General features: G+C 53.9%; 1 protein-coding gene across 1 annotated transcript; it reads right to left on the bottom strand.

Moving 5' to 3' along the window:
- Window positions 1-510: 510 nt before the first annotated feature.
- Window positions 511-22191, bottom strand: LOC103639211 (nuclear poly(A) polymerase 3). The gene is made up of 10 exons (XM_020543904.3): window positions 21779-22191; window positions 21598-21675; window positions 21408-21506; window positions 5607-5669; window positions 5368-5529; window positions 4505-4618; window positions 4137-4199; window positions 3766-4065; window positions 1550-1714; window positions 511-1450 (listed from the first exon to the last, which is right to left on the bottom strand). The coding sequence occupies exons 1-10, from the start codon at window positions 22010-22012 to the stop codon at window positions 1202-1204; spliced, it is 1527 nt and encodes a 508-aa protein (XP_020399493.1). The 5' UTR covers window positions 22013-22191; the 3' UTR covers window positions 511-1201.
- Between the last annotated feature and the right edge of the window lie 728 nt (window positions 22192-22919).

Genomic DNA, 22919 nt, shown 5'->3' with positions numbered 1-22919 from the left:
CAATCCAGCCCTCCTATGTTCCGTTTATAGTTATAGCAAGAACTGCAATTAGCTTGCGTCCCCATGCATACAGGCAGAGGTCTTCATCAGACTTTCCACACCAATATTCTACTACCTCTGTTCTCGAATATTTGTCGTCCGCTGGTTTTATTTTTAAACTAGATCACAACAAATAAAAACACGACAAATAAGCTGGTTTTATTTTTAAACTAGATCGCAACAAATAAAAACACGACAAATAAAAAACGGAGGGAGTATTTCCCACAACTCAGTCAATGATTGTCAAGCTGATATCGGGTCTTTCAAAATAAAGATTGCACAGTAATGCAAAAGGCACTACCAATACCAAGGAGGCAAGCTTTACCAGAATTCTGCCGTGGATCCAAATGAGCCCCAAACTATGACAAAGTTGGTTCAGCCACAAGCCAAAACGGCTGTATTCAAACCTTGCACCTTCAACGTTTTTGTAAGAACAGAGATCGGAAAGAATAATGGCCAGTCACATCAAGCTTAGCATGAGTAAACATTTATCTTCATCAGAGTCATGATCATTACTCATTACCATGAGAATCCTTGGATTCTAGGACACAGACTTTTTTTTGCAGCTTATAAGGCAAAAGTGCATCGAATCGATCCAAAACACTTCCATACTAGCCTGGAATGTATAGCTTCCATTCAGAATCTCCTCCACATCGACCTCAGCATCTGTGCCCAGCAGCAGTGCTAACAGGAAGCAATCTACACAATTTTTGCTGCTGGAAACATTATACGTACAGTTTACATACAGCTATACCATACCTCCAATTGCTATGATGTGTACATGAATATGCATGTACCTGCACAAAACTCATAACAGGAATAAGTCGCTTGAATGGCCCTATTTTGCTGGATGCTTGAACCCTAGGAGCCTCCTGCATTTGTTCTACACTTCACAAAAAAAAAATCTCCCATTCCATGTCATGAACAAGCCCCTTAAAAAGGGCAGCAAAAAATCCTGATCTGATGTTGAAAATGACTTCAACGGCGGCTTCTTACTGTTGTCATATTCACAATCGAAGCGGCGGCTTCTTACTGTTGTAATATTCACAATCGAAGCTCGCACGCAATATGACAGCTGAGCCTAACTGACTGCATTGTAGTTCTGCTTCATTAGTTGGTCCCCATCATATGTTGTGGCAGCTTTTCTGAGTAAACTGAGAGATCACAGACACTTTTTTGGCAGCTGGGGAGGCCCAACAACGGCCATTGTGATGTCTGAATGGGCACATTTTTCCTTCCCATAGATGTTATTGCAGACACTTTTCATGAAATCTTCTTTGAGAGAATTTGTACATATTTGAATACTCCTTCTGTAGATGAGACCCCAGAAGAATACAACATTTGGATCAGTGATGGTATGATCAACTTGTTTTGAGGGATCAGGGTCACAGTAAACACCTAGACTCTCCAGCTGCAGAACAACATTGGAGAGTTCAAGATCAGCATTAACACTACAACCAAGAAATGTGGAAAAGAAAAGCACACATGCCCAAAGAAAAGGTGAAATAACCTTGAGAAGAAGATTGCGGAATCGTGATTTCACCCATCCAACCCAGTCACGCAATTCGTCTTCCATCGGAGCAGAGAGAACTATGCGGAGAAAGCATTTGTATCTTGCACCATATGGAAAAGGTGCAAAGAGCCAACTCCAGTCAGAATCAGTACTTCTGGTATCCTGTGGAAAAAGCAGTCAAGCAGATGAAATATTATCAACCTGACACTTAGGGACACATGCAAGTCTTAATCATGAATTGCACCAATAATAGAGGTGGGTGAAATGGAACCATTGACATTTAGCATTTTAGAGAACTTAAAAGTAAGACTTTACCGCATAACATATTTGGAAAACTACCAGCGAGTCAAAATCTAAACTATAAACACATCGATTGATCTAGGGAGCTAATTTGGTGTGTTGGAGTTGGGTGGGTCCCACAGTGGGTGCAGGGAGTGTTTTCCAGAGTAGTTAAATGGTGAAAGGTTGTAGTGCCTTGTTGGGAAATGAGAAATTTATTGTGCCATATCCACCCTGGACTCCAAGAAGCCAATACAGTGATACACCCACAAATTGTATTGTAAGACACTATAGCTGTCCAATATTCAAACAAAACCTTAAACCCTTTCCTATAAGTATTAAGAGAAAATAGAAACATGGCCACACAAAAGAGAAATTCAACAATTGAAAAGAGAGACTCAAAATAAGAAATAATACCTTTCTGTTTAAATTACTTGGTAGCTTGTAACAAAGTGCTACAAAGGAATTAACTTGCAATCACAATTGACAGATATGTAATACAACAATTCGGCAAAAGTGAAAGGGAAATGTGCCCTTGAGCAATTTCAATAATGTTTTGGTGATTAAGTGCCCAACACGGTTAATTAAGTTCTTATGTGCCAAGTAAAGTGAGAAGTACAAATCAAAGAAAAAGGTACGTTTCTAGACTTAGTGCATTGTTTTGAGTACTAATATGTTTTGTCTAAGTGCTAGAAACAGTGAGAAAAGAATTGGAAAAAGAGTTGGCTATATGCAGCAAACTCCAGCTCGGCTTGGCACATCGGACTGTCCGGTGGTGCATCGGACAGTGTCCGGTGCGCCAGGCCGGTCCGCGTGAACTCGCCGCTCTCGGGAATAAACGGCGGCGTACGGCTATAATTCACCGGATTGTCTGGTGGTGCACCGGACTGTCCGGTGAGCCAACGGTCGCCAGCGCCAACGGTCGGCCGCGCAATCCAGGGGCGACGCGTGGCAGCTCCAACGGTCGGCAGGGGGCACCGGACTGTCCGGTGTGCACCGGACAGTGTCCGGTGCGCCAACGGGCCCGGAGCTGCAACGGTCGTCTGTGCCCGATTTGGAAGGCAATCGCGCACCGGACAGACTACAGTAGTTGTCCGGTGGCGCACCGGACTGTCCGGTGCGCCACTCGACAGAAGGCAAGGATGGCCTTCCAAGTTTGCCTCCAACGGCGCCTAGCTGCCTTGGGGCTATAAAAGGGACCCCTAGGCGCATGGAGGAGTCATCCAAGCATTCTCTAAGTATTTTAAAGCATCCAGACTCCGCTCCCGCACTTTCGCTTCATTGTGTTAGTGATTTGAGCTCCATTTGAGTTGCGAACTCCGTGTGTTGTGTTTCGAGCTCAAGTCGTGACTTGTGTGCGTGGTTGTGCTGCGAATTTGAGTCTTGTGTGTGTTGCTCTTCCCAACCTTACTCCGTGCTTTCTTTGTGATCAATATTGTAAGGGCGAGAGGCTCCAACTTGTGGAGATTCCTCGCAAACGGGAAGAAAACTATAAGGAAGAAAGTCGTGGTATTCAAGTTGATCATTTGATCACTTGAAAGGGGTTGAGTGCAACCCTCGTCCATTAGGACGCCACAACGTGGAAGTAGGCAAGTGTTACTTGGCCGAACCACGGGATAAAATCGCGTGCCTCTTGTGATTGCTTTCTCTGTGATTGTTTTGTCCACGAGAACTCGCCTCTCAACTAATTAATCGCACTAACACTTCTATAACTAAGTTTTGTGGCTATTTAGTGTTTAATTTTACAGGATCACCTATTCACCCCCCTCTAAGTGCTCTCAAAAAGAGAAAAGGGGGGAGGTATTGAAAAGCATATGATAATATGACAAGTCAGGTCTCTCTGCTCTGCAACATATGCATTCTAGCAATTTGTATATTAAATTCCAGCATGATGTCATGGTGTGATAGTGGAAACATAGTAAGAATAACTATACCTTGCTAAGAGCATAACCACGCCGAAGTTCTTCTTTGATTTTGCTGAAAGTACTTTCTGTTGTACTAGAGGAGCAAAATTCTGGTGGAATACAGGGCAACATTATGGGCATGAGAGAGCACCCATCAGGACCCCCACAAAGAACTGGCGGATCAAGCAAACTCACTGGAAGAGGCCACGGCCAGTGAACAAAAATATCGAAGAACAAAGACAGCAGAGTATTTATACTAGCATTTGGATGTCTGCGGCAAACATATGCAGCAAGAATAGCCAAATGAATTCCAGCAAAGAAGCCAAGTAGCTGAAATACCATCAGGCAATCAATAACAGCATAGTTGTAGAAACATAATTGACTGTAGACAAATCACCTACATGGCAATCAAGTCCTCTTTTTCTTGCCCATAGTTTGAGGCACCGCAATAGATATTGAAATTTCTGCATGGATACACCATAAAAAGGGGAAATTAAAATAAGAAGAGTGGTAGCAAGAAAGCTTGAAGTCATAACAAGTGCAATAGACTTCAACAGTGCTAATAAAAAAGGACATCTGATTCGGCATTGACAAAACACATTAAACGAGACCAAACTGAGAAATATAGAATGCAGAATGCACATAACGAACAAAAGTGTTATAATGGGAGACAACATTATGTCTCAAATACAAAAAAAAAGACTCAGACTAAAACAAAATAAATGAAGGATAGAATACTTGAATAAATCTAGTGAGGTGATTGTCGGACCTTCATATTAGGAACTAATTGAATGATTTGTCTATTAGCACGGACTCCAGATAGACATCTCCAGCTTGGCCCATCCACATTCTCTAGCACATGGGGATCAAATGCATGCATAGCCTGCACAGTGTACAGCCTGTGAGAACTAAAAATAAGCACCAGATATCATGTACAGCGTCTCTTTTCTACAAGCCAACCAATGGGTAGACCCAGTGACAGAGGCTACCACAAGAGTGGGGTCTAGTGAAGGGATAAACCGAGTCAAGTCACCCCCCAGGCAAATATGGAGAGGCTGCTTTGAAAAAAAAAAGGGTCTTAACAGTGTCATTATCCTAGGGGCGTGGTGTTTATGGCTTCATCGTAAAAGGATGGTCTTTAATGGGGATTCCCCTTCATTGGGGAGGCTTCAGAGGAGCTTCCTAGATGAATCAGTGTGTTGGGTTATGGCTGGTGCTAAGGGTCTGGGATCCTTAGACTTAGCTAGGGCCTTGAATGTGGCCGGCTCTATTGATATCTCTCTCTCCTTGGTCTTGCTTATTTTTAGCAGGTTCTCTGCTTTGTAAACCCTTTTGTTTCTTTCCCTAATTTATATAAAGATGTACAGTTCTCCTGCGCGTTCAATAAAAAAGGTGCTGGACTGAAATTGCTTGATCTTAAGAATTAGGCACTCACCACATGCTACCAAAAGCTGTAGGAAGTAATAGCTTATAAGGTACAGCATTGCAAAGATGAAAGCACAGTGTTACAGGGTGAGCAGACAAAAAGGATGTTCTGAGAGAAGTAGAATACAAATTATACATAATCAACAAACATAACTCATTTAATGTATAATCTAGTACACAAACACAAATGGAAAACCGGATGTTTACCTCTGCAGCATTGATCACTGGGAGTTGAACATAAGGAAAGTCAACTAAAATCCCATTGAATTTAAAACGCATCAATGGAACCTTAGCTCCTTCAATTGAATGCAATTCTGATACTTCTGGCCTCCCTTCGAGCATTTGTCGTAGGACAACAAAAAAATGGTGCTGCGATCAACACATGAACACATTCCAAGTAAATTTCAAAATTTGTCAGAAAAACAAATTTCAAAATTCACACTTACTTGCAGTGATGCAATATAAGGGCCAATACAGAGGACATCAATATCAGATTCAGGTCCATACGCCTTCAAAGTAGCAAACTTTTAGTGAAGGTTTGTCATAAAAAGGTACAAATCGCAGTATTCAAAGGAGCAACTACAGAGGCAAATACGATATAAAGTATAAACAAGCAAACTCAAATTATAACATTCCATAGCATGGTGCTTTGCATGCAATTAAATTATCAAAAACTAATTGACTCAAACACTTGCAACGACCAAAAATGATGACATGCTACCAATGGTTTGGAATGCAAAACAAAACATTCTAGGCACAAGTATCATGATCATTCTTGAAAACCTGCATATAGTTAGCCATGTAAATTCATGTCTAGAAGCTCTTTCTAACTCCCTGATTACATGCCTGGATTAAACTTCTGTTACAGGCTTACAGCTTTCAGAACTCATGCATGCTATTAACCATAGAAACAGACTTCAATTTTAAAAAAAAAATCTCACATGGTCCTTAAAGTCATACAAATATGTCATTTTTAGCTGTGCACAATTGAACTTTTTAGACATATGGCAGCTATCTTTTTCACATTGATATTCGATACCTGAAAACAGTATGAGTAGACTGTCTAAAAAATCATCATAATCATATTGCTATGTTTTATTAAGAAACAAATAGCGTTCCCTGAGGCATTATCAATAGAAGGAGCCTCAACCACACAAGCCCGAGAAGCAAGAAAAGGCCCAAACCCTGGTTTCACCCGTACTGCCACACCATAACCCAGGCTGGCATCCAGTAATTACTATGTGGATTGCCAGGAACTTCTTTCAAGTGCAAACCAGGACTAGAACCCTAACTGTCAGCCTCCGTAGTTAAGGTCTTACCATCGTGTTATCAATGTGTTTGCTATTGCTATGTTTTATATACATATCACAACACAATTTTTCTGATAAAGTGTGTTAGAGACCATGTAGATGCACAAAATAGCACTTCTTTCTGAGTGGAGAGGATCTCCATCATATGAGCAGCAACTCTCTTCTTAAATTTATGAATGCATGTTTTGATTAACCTACCAACCATTGGGCTTACATTAACGAACAGGAGCAAATAGCAATACAATCTGACAAGTCACTCCACCAGAAACATTAACTCATCAAACTCAGAGAAAGATTGAGGAGCTATTAAAGTCATCATAATTGGCAGATTTGTCAAAACAAGAGACACCATTTACTAAACTGATCATGTTAGATATGCAACCCCGACACATACTTGCACAGAAGGTAACTTGTGGAAATAGAATGAATACTATAACAAACTAACAGTACCGCATCGCTAGCTGTCGGCGTTTCGACCCCGGGGGGTCCCTGGACCGACGAGTAAATTGTCGCTGCGTGTCACAGCCCAGATGGATCGGCGCGAGACGGAACACAAGGGGGAAAAAAGGGAACCGCGGCTCGTGTTGTCCTGCGCCCAGGGCGGATGCGCTTGCAGTAGGGGGTTACAAGCGTTCGCGAGGGAGAGAGAGAACCTGCTCGTCAGCCCGTCCTCCCGCGCGGCCACCCTCTCGTACGAGGGCTCTGGACCTTCCTTTTATAGATGTAAGGAGAAGGCCCAGGTGTACAATGGGGGGTGTAGCAATATGCTAACGTGTCTAGCAGAGAGGAGCCAGAGCCCTATGTACATGCCGACGTGGCTGTCGGAGAGGTGTTGGTGCCCTGTTCATGTGGTGTCGTGGCCGTCGGAGGAGCGCTCGAGCCCTGTAGAAGCACAACTGTCGGGGCTGTCGGGTCCTTGCTGACGTCTCCTTGCTTCAGTAGGGGGCTAAGAACCGTCGTCGTCACGGGAGCACGCGGGGTGCCATCATTACTTGTTTGCCGTGACGAGCCAGATGGGACGCCGGTCTTGTTCCCCGTTGCCTGAGCTAGCTAGGGGTAGGGTAATGATGTACCCCCCTGTAACGTGGTCGGTCCGAGCCCAAGGTCGGGCGAGGCGGTGATTCCTCCGAGGTCGAGGCTGAGTCTGAGCCCTGGGGTCGGGCGAGGCGGAGACCGTCTTCCGAGGTCGAGGCTGAGTCCGAGCCCTGGGGTCGGGCGAGGCGGAGACCGTCTTCCGAGGTCGAGGCTGAGTCCGAGCCCTGGGGTCGGGCGAGGCGGAGACCGTCTTCCGAGGTCGAGGCGGAGTCCGAGCCCTGGGGTCGGGCGAGGCGGAGATCGTCTTCTGAGGTCGGGGCGGGGCCGAGCCCTAGGGTCGGGCGAGGCGGAGCTTCCTATGGCGCCTGAGGCTGGACTCGGCTGCTGTCAGCCTCACCCTGGCGGGTGGCACAGCAGTCGGAGCAGGGCAGGCGGCGCTGTTTTCCTGTCAGGTCAGTCAGTGGAGGGGCGAAGTAACTGCGGTCACTTCGGCCCTGTCGACTGAGGAACGCGCGTCAGGATAAGGTGTCAGGCAATCCTTGCATTGAATGCTCCTGCGATACGGTCGGTTGGCGAGGCGATCTGGCCAAGGTTGCTTCACTGCGAAGCCTGCCCGAGCTGGGCCTCGGGCGAGTCGAAGGAGTGCCTGTTGCTTGAGGAGGCCCTCGGGCGAGGCGTGAATCTACCTGGGTCTACTGTTCCTGCCCGAGGTCGGGCTCGGGCGAGGCGAGATCGTGTCCCTTGAGTGGACGGAGCTTTGACCTGTATTGCGCCCATCAGGCCTTTGCAGCTTGTGCTGATGGTGGTTACCAGCCGAGTTTAGGAGTCTTGGGGGTACCCCTAATTATGGTCCCCGACAGTAGCCCCCGAGCCTCAAAGGGAGTGTTGGTACTTGCTTGGAGGCTTTATCGCACTTTTTTGCAAGGGGACCGGCCTTTCTCGGTTGCATTTTGTTCCGGTGGGTGCGCGCGAGCGCACCCGCCGGGTGTAGCCCCCGAGGCCTCGGAGGAGTGGTTTGACTCCTCCGAGGTCTTAGTGCCTTTCGTGACGCTTCGGCCGGTCTGGTTGTTCCCTCATGCGATCTGATCGTAGTCCGGGTGCATGGTCAGGTTCCGAGTTCTCGGGCTGGTATGTTGACGCTGTCAACGGTTTGGCCGGAGCCGGGTTTGCGAGAGCAGCCCCCGAGCCTCTGCACAGAGCGAGAGGACGACCAAGGACTGACTCGGCTTTTATCATACGCCCCTTCGTCACCTTTCCGCAAGGAGGAGGGGGGGGGGAAAGCGCCATGTTGCCCTCGGAGGGCGCCGAACATGGTGTCTCCAGTGAGTTGCTAACGGGCGATCCGAGTGGACGCCCGTGCCCCGTTCGATAAGGGTCGGCTAGTGGCCCAGAGGCACGCTCCAAAAGTATTTGCAGGTGATTTGCCGGACCCGGTCCCGTTTGATAGGGTCCGAGGGCTCGATGCCTCCCTCTGATGGGATTCTGTTACAGAATCGCTCCTGCTGGTCTCGGAAATGTCCTAGGGTACCTCGGGAGCGTAGCCCGAGCTTCGGCCATGTATCGGACGTACCCAGAGTCATCCCTCGCTCTGCGTGTTCTGGGGCGGCTGTCGAACCCTTCGGGGGGCCAGCCTTCGAACCCCTGATCAGTAGTGGGCGCGGAGCCCGAGAGGCCTGAGGCGGCTGTCGAACCCTTCCGAGGGGCCAGCCTTCGAACCTCTGACCAGTAGTGGGCACGGAGCCCGAGTGCTCTGAGGCGGCTGTCGAACCCTTCCGAGGGGCCAGCCTTCGATCCTCTGATCAGTAGTGGGCGCGGAGCCCGAGTGCTCTGGGGTGGCTGTCGAACCCTTCCGAGGGGCCAGCCTTCGAACCCCTGATCAGTAGGAGGGCTCGGGGCCCGCTTCCTTCGCAGAGAAGGATCCCTTTCGGAGTATCCCCTTTCCCGGTCCCTGTAGCAAGAGAGAGAAAAGGGGAAGAGGATACGAAATTGAACGATGTGGCACACCTTTTTTGACGCGGTCATCATGGCGGAGGTGAAGCGTCGCCCGCTTCGCCTGCCAAAGGTGTTGCCTGCCCTGCCGCGGAGTTAATGCGACAAGACGAGTGGTTCACGGGGCAGCCGTTGCGCGAGCCGTTCGAGGGACGGAACACGGGCGCGTCGTCTCCGCGCCGTGGGAGAAGGCTCCCCTGCTGCTCCAGGAAAGGACGTGAGCCTACAAACGATTTGACTGCTGCTTCCGCCAGCCTGCCGCCGCCATTACTGCCGGCCCACTTTTGGCCATATCGACCGTCGCGCCTTCTCCCGCGGCTGACTGACCCGTGACCGATGCGCTTGGTTGGCACTGTTGGGCTATGCGCAGGGTTGCCTACTTGCCTCGAGTCGCGGCACCGGTTCCGCAGTCGAGAAGGCGCGGTACTGGCGCAAGTGGCGGTGCAGTTTTTCGCACGTAGTAACCGGCGCGCCGGTTACATGACGTGTGGGCCTGGGCCTCCATGCTGGACGCGTCGAAGTCGAAAGGGTGCGTCCCTGTGGTGCAGTTGCATGCCGCCTGCATGGCGGTCCGCCCTTTCACCCGTTGGTTTAGGCGAAGATGGAGGAGTGCTTGTAACCGCTGGGCGGTTACACGCTCCGCGCGCGGCGGTTTGGCTTCTTCTGTCCTTGGCCAGCTCGCATGACGCATGGGACCCAACCCCGTGTCGTAGGGGGAGGACCCTGGAGCGCGTTGGTGAAGACTTAGTCTGCGACGCCTGAGGACGCGAGCGGGGAGAGTCGCCTTTAAAAAGGGATCGCGACCCCCCCGAGTGGTAGCCATGCCTTCGCACTCTCCTCATGCATTGCGTCCTTCCGCCTTCCGAGCCCCCGGATGGGGAGTGCCCGCGTTGCTTTCGTCTTGCTGCCGTTGGAGGAGCGTAACTTCGTGGAAGTTGGCACCTTTCAGCCATCGCTCGGCTTCAAGGATTTTCATCAGGCAACCCGGCTGCATCCCCTCACCAATGGTCACCCAGGACGGTGACCACCAGTTCGATGGTGGGGAGAAGCAAGCCGGGCTGCGGCCTCTGCCCCGCCCTCAGCTTCAAGGATCTTCATCATCCTTGCTGGGGCGGGGGACGAGCTGAGCCGGAGCTCTACCTCCCGTACGGGCCGGCGGGCCACCTCCTCCTTCAGCATTCAGGGGAGATGGCGCTCACCGGCCTAGCGGAGGGGGCAGACTTCGACAACGCGGGGCCGATTGGCCGCAAGCGTCGTCAGCTCCAGCATGCCTGGTTTGCTGGCTCAGCTGGCTCTGGCGCAGCTTCCGGTGCCACCTCCCACCGCTGGGCGGAGTGTGGCTATCTGCCCGCCGTACAGGCGACTGTTACGCCGCGCGCACCGGGGGACCGCCCAAGACGTCGCACGCTGCTAGGGCGGCGTTCGTGTTCTTGGGCTGTCCTGCCCTCGCTCCGGCACGATGCCTCCGCGCGGAGGTCGGTGCTCGCCCGTCCGGGAGGACTTGAGTGGGGATCTGCCGGTAGGCAGGTGGCTGCCATCGTCGGTGCTGAGGTGGTGGCAGCCGGAGAAGGCTTCCCCGCCGACGAGATCGTCAGCGCCACCCGCGGACCGACCTCCGGCTCTTTGGCTTTGATAGCTTGTCCTCGCCCCTCGAGTGGGGACGCGGGCGAGGGCCTTGTCGCAACAGCGTCTGCCCTGAGGTCATCGCTGCTGCTGTTTGGCCGCCCGGAGCGGAGGTCGTTGTCGCTGCTGTAGTGGTCGGCGACGAGCCACCCGGAGCTTGTCGTCCCGCAGGCCCTCCGATGTGGAGGTTGTTCATACCCGCGGGAGTGGAACCGGAGTTCCGTTTGTAATGGCACCTTGAGTGCCGGTGTCTGTTCATTGTGGTTGTCGGGGCCGGAACATCTAGGTATTTTGAGTGCAATACCGTGTTTCTTCCTCATTATGAGCACCGGGACTTGCCTGTCGGCTAGCTGGACCGCTTAACCAAGTGTGAGTTGCCATGTGCGGAAGGTGACGAGTGAGGTATCCGTATCCCGGAGGCGTAGGAGTCCCTCGGCTCGGTCGGCCTTGCCACCCAAGGCTTCTCTTGTTTAGTTAAAGAAACCCTCGGCCGCTCTGCGATGAGCCGGAGCCGGAGGCAGCGGTGTCAGCGTGGACAGAGGCGGAGTCGGCTCGAGAAGAAACTTCGTCGGCCCAGGAGCAGGTGACTTCCCAGGCCGAGGAGGCGTAGCAGCGGCGGCTGGAACCTGGCCAGGTCGTCCACTGGCAGGACCAACCCTGGAGTCGGGCTGCCGAGGCCATGAGCCGGGCTGATGTCCTCGAGGGACAGCTGGCTGAGGCTACGGAGCGGCCGGTCAAGCCGTCTGCTCGAGCCGGGTTCCTGGAGGAGACCCTGGCGGCGATGGCCCAGGCGCGGTGCTGACATCTTCCTTCGAGGTGGAGATTCTCCGACCGTGTCGTTGTCCGAGGCCGGGTCGGATTCCGCCGAAGGTGGAGTCGACGCCGAGGGTGCTGCTGCTCCCCTTATTGATGTCTGAACCTGCAGGAACAGTTTGCCTGTAGTACGCGTATGTTTTTTGCGGCCGTCGAGGCCCAAACATATCATCGTTGTGTTATAAAGCTGTGTTTCTTTTCCCCTTGTTTCGAGTATCAGGACTTGTTTGTCAGTAGCAGAATCGTTTATCCGAGCGAGAGTTACTTATCGCGGAAGGTGATGAGTGAGGTATCCGTATCCCGGAGGCATAGGAGTCCCTCGACTCGGTCGGCCTCGCCGCTTACGTGTACTCTTACTCGTCCGCAGGATTCTGTTATCGATATAGTCGAGAAGGCACGAAAAATCGTTTCGGCAGAAAAGTTTTCGAGCGTTAAGACTTGTTCGGTCAGCAGAATCGCTTATCCGAGCGTGAATTACTTATCGCAGAAGGTGATGAGTGAGGTATCCGTATCCCGGAGGCATAGGAGTCCCTCGGCTCGGTCGGCCTTGCCGCTTACGTGTACTCCGTCGTTTTCAGGATCCCACTATCGAAGTAGTCGAAAAGCGCGAAAGATGTTCTGGCAGAAAGACTTTTTCCGAGGAAAATTTTGACGCAGAGGGGGTTCCCCCCTTCTAGCCCCCGAGGGAGAGTCAGGCTTTGCCGAGAAAAGGCTGACCCTTCCTTGACGGTTAGACTCTATTTGTGTATGTAAAGAGAACGAGGTATATGAACGACTTGAAAACATCTTAAGGGTAAAAGCGACGTAGCTGTCGGATGTTCCAAGCGTTGTTGTAGACCTCGCCCTGACTGTTGGCCAGCTTGTATGTTTCGGGCTTCAAAATCTTGGCGATGATGAACGGCCCTTCCCAGGGAGGGGTGAGCTTGTGGCGCCCTCGGGCGTCTTGTCGTAGTCAAAGCACCAAGTCCCCCACCTGGAGGTCTCGGGACCGAACCCCTCGGGCGTGGTAGCGTCGCAGAGACTGCTGATACCGTGCCGAGTGTAGTAAGGCCATGTCCCGAGCCTCTTCCAGCTGGTGTAGTGAGTCTTCTCGGCTGGTCTGGTTGCTTTGGTCGTCGTACGCCCTTGTCCTCGAGGAGCCGTATTCTAAGTCTGTGGGCAAGATAGCCTCAGCCCCATAGACTAGAAAAAACGGCGTGAAGACCGTGGCTCGGCTTGGCGTCGTCCTCAGACTCCAAACCACCGAGGGGAGTTCCTTCATCCATCGCCTGCCGAACTTGTTGAGGTCGTTGTAGATCCTCGGCTTAAGTCCCTGCAGAATCATGCCGTTGGCACGCTCTACCTGCCCATTCGTCATGGGGTGAGCTACGGCGGCCCAGTCCTTCCGGATGTGGTGGTCCTCGCAGAAGTCCAGGAACTTCCTGCCAGTGAACTGGGTGCCGTTGTCGGTGATGATGGAGTTCGGGACCCCAAAGCGATGAATGATGTTGGTGAAGAACGCCACCGCCTGCTCGGACCTGATGCTGTTTAGGGGTCGGACCTCGATCCATTTGGAGAATTTGTCGATAGCGACCAGCAGGTGCGTGAAGCCCCCGGGTGCCTTCTGCAAGGGACCGACGAGGTCCAGACCCCATACAGTAAACGACCAGGTGATGGGTATTGTTTGCAGGGCCTGAGCGGGCAGGTGTGTCTGCCTTGCGTAGAATTGACACCCTTGGCAGGTGCGTACAATCCTAGTGGCATCGGCCACCGCGGTCGGCCAGTAGAAACCTTGTCGAAAGGCGTTTCCAACGAGGGCTCGAGGTGCTGCGTGATGACCGCAAGCCCCCGAGTGTATTTCTTGTAATAGCTCCTGACCTTCGGCGATGGATATGCATCGCTGGAGGATGCCTGAGGGGCTGCGGTGGTAGAGCTCCTTCTCGTCACCCAGCAAGACGAACGACTTGGCGCGCCGCGCCAGTCGCCGAGCTTCGGCTCTGTCGAGGGGTAGCTCTCCTCGGTAGAGATATTGCAGGTACGGGGTCTGCCAGTTTCGATTAGGCGTGACCCCATTACGCTCTTCCTCGACCCGTAGTGCCTCAACCTCGGGGGCCGAGGGTGCCTCGGGCTGGGTCGAGGCCTCCCCGGGCTCAGGCGTGTTGTTGGTCTTGACGGAGGGTTGATGTAGGTCTCGGGAGAAGACGTCCGGGGGAACCGTTGTCCGTCCCGAGGCTATCTTAGCCAGCTCGTCCGCAGTCTCATTGTACCGTCGAGCGATGTGGTTGAGCTCGAGCCTGTAGAACTTGTCTTCCAGGCGCCGAACCTCATCGCAGTAGGCCTCCATCTTCGGGTCGCGGCAATGGGAGTTCTTCATGACTTGGTCGATGACGAGCTGCGAGTCGCCACGAGCGTCGAGGCGCCAAACCCCTAACTCGATGGCGATGTGCAACCCGTTAACCAGAGCCTCGTACTCGGTCATGTTGTTTGACGCCGGGAAATGGAGGCGCAGCACGTAGCGGAGGTGCTTCCCGAGGGGTGGGATGAAGAGCAGGCCCGCGCCCGCTCCTGTTTTCATCAGCGACCCGTCGAAATACATGGTCCAGAGTTCCGGTTGGATCGGAGCTGCTGGAAGCTGGGTGTCGACCCATTCAGCCACAAAGTCCGCCAAGACTTGGGACTTGATGGCCTTCCGAGGGGCGAACGAGATTGTCTCGCCCATGATCTCCACCGTCCACTTTGCAATCCCACCCGAGGCCTCTCGGCACTGGATGATCTCCCCCAGGGGGAAGGATGACACCACAGTCACCGGATGAGACTCGAAGTAGTGTCGCAACTTTCGCCGCGTCAGAATTACCGCGTACATTAGCTTCTGAATTTGCGGGTAGCGGATTTTGGTCTCGGACAGTACCTCACTGATGAAGTAGACCGACCTCTGGACGAGCAATGCATGCCCTTCTTCTCGTCTCTCGACCACGATCGCGGCCTTGACCACCTGAGTGGTTGCGGCTACGTTGATCAAGAGGGCTTCTCCGGCAGCGGGGGGCACCAAGATGGGCGCGCTTGTAAGGAGCGCCTTTAAGTTCCCGAGGACTTCCTCGGCCTCGGGGGTCCAAGTGAAGCGCTCGGTCTTCCTTAAGAGACGGTACAGGGGTAGGCCTCTTTCGCCGAGGCGCGAGATGAAGCGGCTCAGAGCCGCAAGGTATCCCATGACCCTCTGTACTCCTTTCAAGTCCTTGATGGGCCCCATGTTGGTGACGGCCGCGATTTTCTCCGGGTTGGCCTCGATGCCCCGCTCGGAGACGATGAACCCCAGGAGCATGCCTCGGAGGACTCCGAAGACACACTTCTCGGGATTGAGTTTTACGCCTTTCGCCTTGAGACACTTGAATGTCGTTTCAAGGTCAGTGAGGAGGTCGGAGGCTTTTCTCGTCTTGACTACGATGTCATCGACGTAAGCCTCGACCGTTCGGCCAATGTGCTCTTCGAACACGTGGTTCATGCACCTTTGGTATGTCGCGCCTGCATTCCTCAAACCAAATGGCATAGTAATATAGCAGTACATGCCAAAAGGTGTGATGAAAGAGGTCGCGAGCTGGTCGAACTCTTTCATCCTGATTTGGTGATACCCTGAGTAGGCATCGAGGAATGACAGGGTTTCGCACCCAGCAGTGGAATCCACGATTTGATCGATGCGAGGCAGAGGGTAGGGAACCTTCGGACATGCTTTGTTTAGACCAGTGTATTCTACACACATCCTCCATTTCCCACCTTTCTTTTTCACAAGCACAGGGTTGGCTAGCCATTCGGGATGGAATACCTCTTTGATGAACTCTGCAGCCATCAGCTTGTGGATCTCCTCGCCTATGGCTCTGCGCTTTTCTTCGTCGAATCGGCGCAGAGGCTGCTTCACGGGTCGGGCCCCAGCTCGGATGTCCAGCGAGTGCTCGGCGACATCCCTCGGTATGTCAGGCATGTCCGAGGGACTCCACGCAAAAACCTCGGCGTTCGCGCGGAGAAAGTCGACGAGCACTGCTTCCTATTTGGGGTCGAGCTCGGAGCCGATCCGGACTTGCTTGGAGGCATCGTTGCTGAAGTCGAGAGGGACGGACTTAACCGCCTCTGCTGGCTCGAAGTTGCCGGCGTGGCGCTTCGCATCTGGCACCTCCCTGGAGAGGCTCTCCAGGTCGGCGATGAGGGCCTCGGATTCGGCGAGGGCCTCAGCGTACTCCACGCACTCCACGTCGCATTCGTACGCGTGTCGGTACGTGGATCCGACGGTGATGACCCCGTTGGGGGCCGGCATCTTGAGCTTGAGGTAGGTGTAGTTGGGGACGGCCACGAACTTGGCGTAGCATGGTCTCCCCAGCACTGCGTGGTAGGTTCCTCGGAACCCGACCACCTCGAACGTGAGGGTTTCCTTTCGGAAGTTGGAGGGAGTCCCGAAGCAGACGGGCAGATCGAGTTGCCCAAGGGGTTGGACGCGCTTCCCGGGGATGATCCCGTGAAAGGGCGCCGCACCGGCCCGGATCGTGGACAGATCGATCTGCAAAAGCCCGAGGGTCTCGGCGTAGATGATGTTGAGGCTGCTGCCTCCGTCCATGAGGAGCTTGGTAAGCCTGACGTCACCGATGACGGGATCGACAACGAGCGGGTACTTCCCCGGGCTCGACACGCGGTCGGGGTGGTCGCCTTGGTCGAAGGTGATGGGCTTGTCGGACCAGTCTAGGTAGACTGGCGCCGCTACCTTCACCGAGCAGACCTCCCGGCGCTCCTGCTTGCGGTGCTGAGCCGAGGCGTTCGCCACTTGCCCACCGTAGATCATGAAGCAGTCGTGGACCTCGGGGAACTCCTCTGCTTTGTGGCCCTCCTTCTTGTCGTTGTCGTGGCCTTTGCCACCTTCCGCTGGGGGCCCGGCCTTATGGAAGTAGCGCCGAAGCATGACGCATTCCTCAAGGGTGTGCTTGACGGGACCCTGATGATAGGGGCACGACTCCTTGAGCATCTTGTCGAACAGGTTGGCCCCTCTGGGAGGCTTCCGAGGGTTCCTGTGCTCGGCGGCGGCGACAAGATCTGCGTCGGCGGCGTCGCGTTTCGCTTGCGACTTCTTCTTGCCCTTCTTCTCTGTGCCGCGCTGAGCGGACGCCTCGGGGACGTCTTCCTGCAGGCGCCCCTGAGGCTGGTTGTCCTTCCGGAAGATGGCCTCGACCGCCTCCTGACCAGAGGCGAACTTGGTGGTGATGTCCATCAGCTCGCTCGCCCTGGTGGGAGTCTTGCGACCCAGCTTGCTCACCAGGTCGCGGCAAGTGGTGCCGGCGAGGAACGCGCCGATGACATCTGAGTCGGTGATGTTGGGCAGTTCGGTGCGCTATTTCGAAAATTGCCGGATGTAGTCCCGCAGGGATTCTCCTAGTTGCTGGCGGCAGCTTCGGAGATCCCAGGAGTTCCCAGGGCGCACGTATGTGCCCTGGAAGTTGCCGGCGAAGGCTTTGACCAGGTCGTCCCAGTTGGAGATCTGCGCGGGAGGCAGATGCTCCAGCCAGGCCCGGGCGGCGTCGGAGAGGAACAGGGGGAGGTTGCGGATGATGACGTTGTCATCGTCCGTTCCACCCAGCTGGCAGGCCAGCCGGTAGTCCGCGAGCCACAGTTCCGGCCTTGTCCCCCCCCCCCCCCCGAGTACTTGGTGATGGTAGTCGGGGGTCGGAACCGGGTGGGGAACGGTGGCCGTCGTATGGCGGCTGAAAGCTTGCGGACCGGGTGGTTCGGGCGAGGGACTCCGATCCTCCCCGCTGTCGTAGCGTCCCCCACGCTTGGGGTGGTAGCCTCGGCGCACCTTCTCGTCGAGGTGGGCTCGACGGTCGCGGCGGTGGTGCTCGTTGTCGAGGCGGCCCGGGGCTGCAGGCGTTGCGTCCCGCGTGCGCCCGGTGTGGACCGAGGCTTCCCGCATGAATCGGGAAGTCGCGGCGCGATGCTCCGGGGGGTACCCCTGCCTTCGGGAGGCAGAGCTTTCGGCCCGTCGGACCGCGGCATCCTCCAGGAGATTCTTGAACTCTCCCTGGATACGCCGCCCCTCGGTGGTGGATGGCTCCGGCATCGCTCGGAGTAGTATTGCTGCTGCAGCCAGGTTCTGGCCGACCCCACTGGAAGCCGAGGGCAGCCTTGCCCTGGCATCGTCAGCGATGCGGTGCTGGACGTCCTGGGCCAGATGACGCGCTTCTCCGGCTGGCGCTCGGCCTGCCCACTCCTGCCCGATGTTCTGCCGGAGCTGCACAAGTTGTCCTGCTTCCTCGTCGAGCCTGGCCTGCATCTCGCGGATTTGCTCGAGCTGTGTGTCCTGACCCCCCGCAGAGACTGGGACCACAGCTAGCTCCCGAAGGATGTCAACGCGAGGCGCAGGCCTAGGGGGATCGCCGTCCTCCGGCATACCAAGGTGGTTGCCTTCGTCGAGACCCCCTAGATCGACGTGGAAACATTCGCGACTTGGGCCACAGTCCTCGTCGTCGAGGCTGTGGCCACCATCGGAGTAGTCGAAGAGGCAGTAGTCACATGCGGCCATGAAGTCTCGCATGGCACTGGGGTTACCGAGCCCGGAGAAATCCCAACCAGAGTCGGGCTCGTCATCTTCCTCGGAACCCGGGGGCCCATAGGTTGAGACGGCCGTTAGTCGGTCCCAGGTTGACCACATATGGTACCCCGGAAGGTTAGGATATGCCTTTATGAAAGCGTCCACCGAAGCGGGGTCGCTTGGTGGGTCGAAGCTGAATCTAAAAGGCACAGGGTGGAAAACGGACGGTACCTCTTGATCGACGGATGGTGACGAAGTCCGCTTGGGGTTGGCGTGTTGCGGGGAAACGACGCTCGCCTTCGTCTCAGACGCGAGGTCAACGCCCGACGTGTCCCCCGCTGGGGCGCCGGCGTCGTTGACTCGCTCGACAACCAACGAGGTGCCGCCTCCTGCTTGGCCATAGTTGCCCCGCCTCCTCCTCCTGCGGCGGGGAAGGTGACGGGACAGGCCCGGATGCTGCTCTTCCGCCACGGGGGGAAGACGTCGTCGATTCCGCCGCCGCCGGGCGGGCTGACGGCCGCCATTGCCGTTGTCGCGCGGCGGAGGAAGGAGTACCATGTCGTAGCTGCCGTCGGGGGACATGAACTCGAGACTCCCGAAACGGAGCAGCGTCCCGGGCTGGAGAGGTTGCTGGAGACTACCCATCTGGAGCTTGACGGGAAGTTGTTCGTCAACACGCAGCAGCTCCCTACCTGGCGCGCCAACTGTCGGCGTTTCGACCCCAGGGGGTCCCTGGACCGACGAGTAAATTGTCGCTGCGTGTCCCAGTCCAGATGGGTCGGCGCGAGACGGAACACAAGGGGGAAAAAGGGAACCGCGGCTCGTGTTGTCCTGCGCCCAGGGCGGATGCGCTTGCAGTAGGGGGTTACAAGCGTTCGCGAGGGAGAGAGAGAGAGCCTGCTCGTCAGCCCGTCCTCCCGCGCGGCCACCCTCTCGTACGAGGGCCCTGGACCTTCCTTTTATAGATGTAAGGAGAAGGCCCAGGTGTACAATGGGGGTGTAGCAATGTGCTAACGTGTCTAGCAGAGAGGAGCCAGAGCCCTATGTACATGCCGACGTGGTTGTCGGAGAGGTGTTGGTGCCCTGTTCATGTGGTGTCGTGGCCGTCGGAGGAGCGCTCGAGCCCTGTAGAAGCACAGCTGTCGGGGCTGTCGGGTCCTTGCTGACGTCTCCTAGCTTCCGTAGGGGCTGAGAACTGCCGTCGTCACGGGAGCACGCGGGGTGCCATCATTACTTGTTTGTCGGGGCGAGCCAGATGGGACGCCGGTCTTGTTCCCCGTAGCCTAAGCTAGCTAGGGGTAGGGTAATGATGTACCCCCCTGTAACATGGTCGGTCCGAGCCCAAGGTCGGGCGAGGCGGTGATTCCTCCGAGGTCGAGGTTGAGTCCGAGCCCTGGGGTCGGGCGAGGCGGAGACCGTCTTCCGAGGTCGAGGCTGAGTCCGAGCCCTGGGGTCGGGCGAGGCGGAGACCGTCTTCCGAGGTCGAGGCGGAGTCCGAGCCCTGGGGTCGGGCGAGGCGGAGACTGTCTTCCGAGGTCGAGGCGGAGTCCGAGCCCTGGGGTCGGGCGAGGCGGAGATCGTCTTCCGAGGTCGAGGCGGGGGCCGAGCCCTGGGGTCGGGCGAGGCAGAGCTTCCTATGGCGCCTGAGGCTGGACTCGGCTGCTGTCAGCCTCACCCTGGCGGGTGGCACAGCAGTCGGAGCAGGGCAGGCGACGCTGTTTTCCTGTCAGGTCAGTCAGTGGAGGGGCGAAGTGACTGCGGTCACTTCGGCCTGTCGACTGAGGAACGCGCGTCAGGATAAAGTGTCAGGCAATCCTTGCATTGAATGCTCCTGCGATACGGTCGGTTGGCGAGGCGATCTGGCCAAGGTTGCTTCACTGCGAAGCCTGCCCGAGCTGGGCCTCGGGTGAGTCGAAGGAGTGCTCGTTACTTGAGGAGGCCCTCGGGCGAGGCGTGAATCTACCTGGGTCTACTGTTCCTGCCCGAGGTCGGGCTCGGGCGAGGCGAGATCGTGTCCCTTGAGTGGACGGAGCTTTGACCTGTATTGCGTCCATCAGGCCTTTGCAGCTTGTGCTGATGGTGGTTACCAGCCGAGTTTAGGAGTCTTGGGGGTACCCCTAATTATGGTCCCCGACACTAGCTGATAAACTTAATGCTTTGCCGGAAAAGGTCCGTGCGATTAAAGACTAGTGATATCAATTTCGGCAACAATTAATTTGTTTAAAGAGAACACAACATACAAAACATGAAGTAAATGCAACACAAACACTATAGTGTTAGAGTGGATGTACTAATCAGTTCAACCCAAAAGCTTAAGCTATTAGGAGAAGGTAGGCAATCCATTTATACACGTCCACAGTCCACACACTGACTCACATGCAGCTAGAGAGAAAGATGCAATCCACTTATACACTTCAATACCCCCGCTCACATGCAGCCAGAGAGAAAGGCGCAAACATGAAAACAAAGGGACAGGGACACAAATAAAGCCTATGCCATTCTGATACTATGTTAGAGTGGACGCACTAACCAGTTCAACCCAAAAAACTTAAGCTATTAGAAGAAGGTAGCTAATCCACTTATGCACTTCAACATCCTCACTCACATATCACGTGCAGCAAAAGAAACAAATAAAGTCTCTGATAGGATTCAAACTCAAGATCTCTAGCTTTGATACTATGTTAGAGTGGACGCACTGACCAGTTCAACCCAAAAGCTTAAGCTATTAGAAGTTAGTCAATCCACTTATACACTTCAACATATACAAATAGATCATTCTAAATCAACATATACAAATAGATCATTCTAAATCCACTTATACACTTCAACATACACAAATAGATCATTCTAAATCAACACCATGAACAATTAAACTGGATGTTATATCACCAATAAGGTTTCCAAGAAATTACAGACAAATTTGGCATCCTCCTTACCCCCAAGGCATAAGAGCCGAAGGTTAACACGGTGGCTGATGTGATCCAGTGCTGTTTGCCCTGCTCGTAGGCCACCCTCCTTGCCCAATCCATTACTATCTGCAACAAAGTCACCACCAGATGAAAAGATCAATTTCGACCAGCATTGCAAGCAGAAACTTTTAAGCCCGAAAATCCTAACCCCCATTACCTTGCCGAGCTCGCGTACTACCCGCTCCCTCCTCCGCTCGTCCTCTAGCGAAGGCTCAATCCCCGCGTTGGAAATGAACTAGACCACGTGAAACGTCACTTCCCAAAATCAACCACGGATGCACAAGAAATTACACCATAAGGAACAGCCATGCGTGCGAGCTTTAAGCTTCGAACTTCACCTTGAGGAGGGAGCGGCTCCGACACTCGTCCATGTACATGATGACCTCGTGCGGGAGCGCCACGGGGATCGGGAGCGGCAGGAGCGCCCCTGTGGTCGGGGGCCCCACGAAGTACATCCCCGTCATCGGCGGGATCGGCGGTGGAGGCGGCGGGCCCATGAGCAACACGGGCGCTAGGGTTTGGGTCTCGGCCCTGCGGGCCGCCGAGCCCCCGATGGCAAGGTCCAGCGCCATTGCTTCTGGAGCGGGCCGCTGGCGAGGGGTAGGAGGCGGCGATCGCCAGCCAACCGGCCGCGATTTGCCGCCGCGTTGTTGAGTGGGTGGCAGACGCGGAGACGACGAGGTGGACGGAACTTCACGCTTTTGAAATTGTTGAGTAGAGACTGACTATACGGGCGTGTTTGCCGCCCGAATTTTTTGCATTTTGGTCCTTCATAGGAAAAAAATTCACGTTTGGACCCTAAAAAATTTTAATGTCATTTTTGGACCCTTTACTCGGCGCCGTAGCCTGTGGCGCCGAGGTAACACAGCTCGGCGCCATAGGCTATGGCGCCGAGGTACGTGCTGCGTTGGCACAAACGGACGTCGTGGCGCCGACGTGGTACCGAGCTCGGCGCCATAGATCATGGCGCCGAGCTCTGTTTTGTATAGAAAACTTGTCTAGCTCAGTTGGTAAAATATAAAACTCTTAACCCTGAGGTTGTGGGTTCAAGCCTCGTGGTGGACGTTTTTTAATACTTTTTGTATTTGTCACTTATTTATTTTTTTTGTTCATATTTTTCGTTTATGTCGTTGATTTATTTGTCTTGATTTATTTCCCATCCAGTTTTATTTTTGTGACTGATTTGTTTATTCGTTCAGATTTTTTTATCCGGCGAGCACAGCAGATGTGTGCCACAGTGCTCACAAGCCGTCAACTTCTCCCCTTGTTTGCTCAGCTAACCACAATAAAAATCAAATGAGAACACTCTTACTTCAATCGTGATCAAATAAAAATATTATATTTTCATTGAGTTCTTTTGAACATAAATTTTAAATACATAATAACATATTCCCACTAAAAAGAAGCACACATATTCATCTTTTTTTCTTCTGCACTAAATAAAAGTATACTCCATTATATACTTGTCTCATAGATGAT

Source organism: Zea mays, chromosome 9 (genome assembly GCF_902167145.1).
Source record: "Zea mays cultivar B73 chromosome 9, Zm-B73-REFERENCE-NAM-5.0, whole genome shotgun sequence".
Lineage (NCBI taxonomy): Eukaryota > Viridiplantae > Streptophyta > Magnoliopsida > Poales > Poaceae > Zea > Zea mays.
This window is presented reverse-complemented; position numbering and strand designations above follow the sequence as displayed.